Source organism: Pteropus vampyrus, unplaced genomic scaffold (genome assembly GCF_000151845.1).
Source record: "Pteropus vampyrus isolate Shadow unplaced genomic scaffold, Pvam_2.0 Scaffold239, whole genome shotgun sequence".
NCBI classification, from domain to species: domain Eukaryota; kingdom Metazoa; phylum Chordata; class Mammalia; order Chiroptera; family Pteropodidae; genus Pteropus; species Pteropus vampyrus.
Window position 1 is genome coordinate 316,833 of NW_011889020.1, and position 1,807 is coordinate 318,639.

The 1,807-nt window shown below is 65.0% G+C and overlaps 1 protein-coding gene across 1 annotated transcript in view; it reads left to right on the forward strand.

Moving 5' to 3' along the window:
* Positions 1-1,807, forward strand: part of SLCO4A1 (solute carrier organic anion transporter family member 4A1) — a 20,071-nt gene that overhangs the window by 4,591 nt on the left and 13,673 nt on the right. The window contains exon 3 of the mRNA XM_023519897.1: positions 202-312. Within this exon, the coding sequence (XP_023375665.1) occupies positions 202-312 (111 nt within the window). The remainder of the gene's footprint in view (positions 1-201; positions 313-1,807) is intronic.

The window sequence follows — 1,807 nt, forward strand, 5'->3', positions numbered from 1 at the left end:
GTCCCGCAGCCGCAGGAGCCTGGGGCGCCAGGCAGAGCCACCAGCTGTGGGGTCACGCAGTCGGAGCACCCACAGACCTTGTCCCTGGTCCTGGGGCAACAGTGGAGTCCAGGGCTGTGGGGAGCTCACTGGCTTGGTGGCGGAAGTCCCCGTCTGTAAGGTGGGGACGAAGGACCCACTGTCCCCAGTCCGTGTGTGCAGGAGTGGGCTCTGTCTGCCTGGACGTGCTGAGTGACGGCAAGAGCTCTGCAGGGACGTCCCCCGGGGTGCCCGGGGACAAAGGCCCCTCCCACGGTGGCCGCGAGTGTCCAGGTGACGCAGCCCTGCTCTCAGGGCCGACGCTGACGGATCCTGGACGCCAGGGCTCCCTGGCAGGCATGCTTTCTGCTGAGCACCCCTTGCACCTCAGAGCCCGAGTCACGCATCACGAGTCACAGGGACCCGGCTGCCCGCTTGTGATCCAGGGCCCTCAGCCCTCTAGAGAAGGGACTCCGCCTTTGACAGGAGCAGGATCCAGAGCAGAACTTCAGGCAGACTGGCTGGAATGAGGGGGAGTGGGGTCACAGATCGGGGGAGGTGGCCTCGGGTCCGGCCACTACCAACGAGGATGGCTGAGAGGGATTCTCAGTTCGCACATCTGTGCTGGGTGCGATTTGGGCTGAGCTTCGTCTGTCATTCCAGGGACCACAGCGTTTGGCTCAGGTTGAACTTCGCCGCTCACGGGGCGGGGGGCGGGGGGCGGCCGGGCCCCCCGCTGCTGGCGCTTTGTTTTCAGGGCGGCCTCTCCAGGCACCCACTGGCCCCCAGGCCTGGCTAGGGCTCCTTGCCTGTGGTGCGTGTGCGTGTGCATGCACGTGCAGATGGTTGTGTTCGCGTACATGCGTGTTGCGCCCGCACACAGATGTGCTGGTGAGTGTGTGTCTGTGTGCGTGCGCACATGCATCGAGGAAGAAGATGGCCGCGTTGTGACCACGGGCGGCCTCCGGGCCTTGGGATTTTGGTCTTCCTATATCCCCACGTTCGGCAGCCCGTCTGAGTGACGAGGCGGGCAGGTGGCAGAGCCGTCCTGTCTCAGGCCTCGAGCGTGTCACCGTGCATGACATTGCACGGCAAGCCAAGGGTTTGCTCCCCACGTCTGAGTGACAGCGGCTTTGGCAGCTGGCCTGCTGTGTGTTGGGGGTGCACCGCCCCTCCTCCAGGAAGCGCTCACTGTCCCTAGCTTGTCTTTCTCGTTCTCTCGTGGCCAAGCCTGGCGAGCCAGTTTGCACAGAGGCGGTGGCACTCTAAACAGACGCGGCACCAGGAACAGGCTCGGGGAGGGGAATGACGGGTGGGACTGCCGCTGTCCGCCCACAGCCTCGAGGCCTGGCCGCGGATACTGCGCAGCACAAGCTTTCCAAGTAACCGGCCGGCCCATATGTGAACGCCATTCTGTCGGTCATGGTGCTTTCAATAGAATGACAGCGAGGACAGTTGTGACACACACACGGGCTCTGAAGCCAGACTGTGTGGGTGGAGTCCTCCTTGCCGCTGGCCGTCCGTGTGTCCCTGGGCAAGTTGCCGACCCATCTTGGACCACTTCCCTTACCTGTAAGATGGGCCGTGCCCAGGTGTGCACACGCAACACGCACAGACAGCCCCATGAGGGCGGTGCTCAGACGCACCGTGACGTGGGCTTCTTCAAAGCTTGTGGCATCCCCCACCCAGTGGCATCTGCACCCACTTCCCGGCAAGGGAGCTCTGGGGGAGGCGGGGGAGGCGGGGAGGTGGGGGAGCCCCGGGGGAGGTGGGGGAGCCCTGGGGGAGG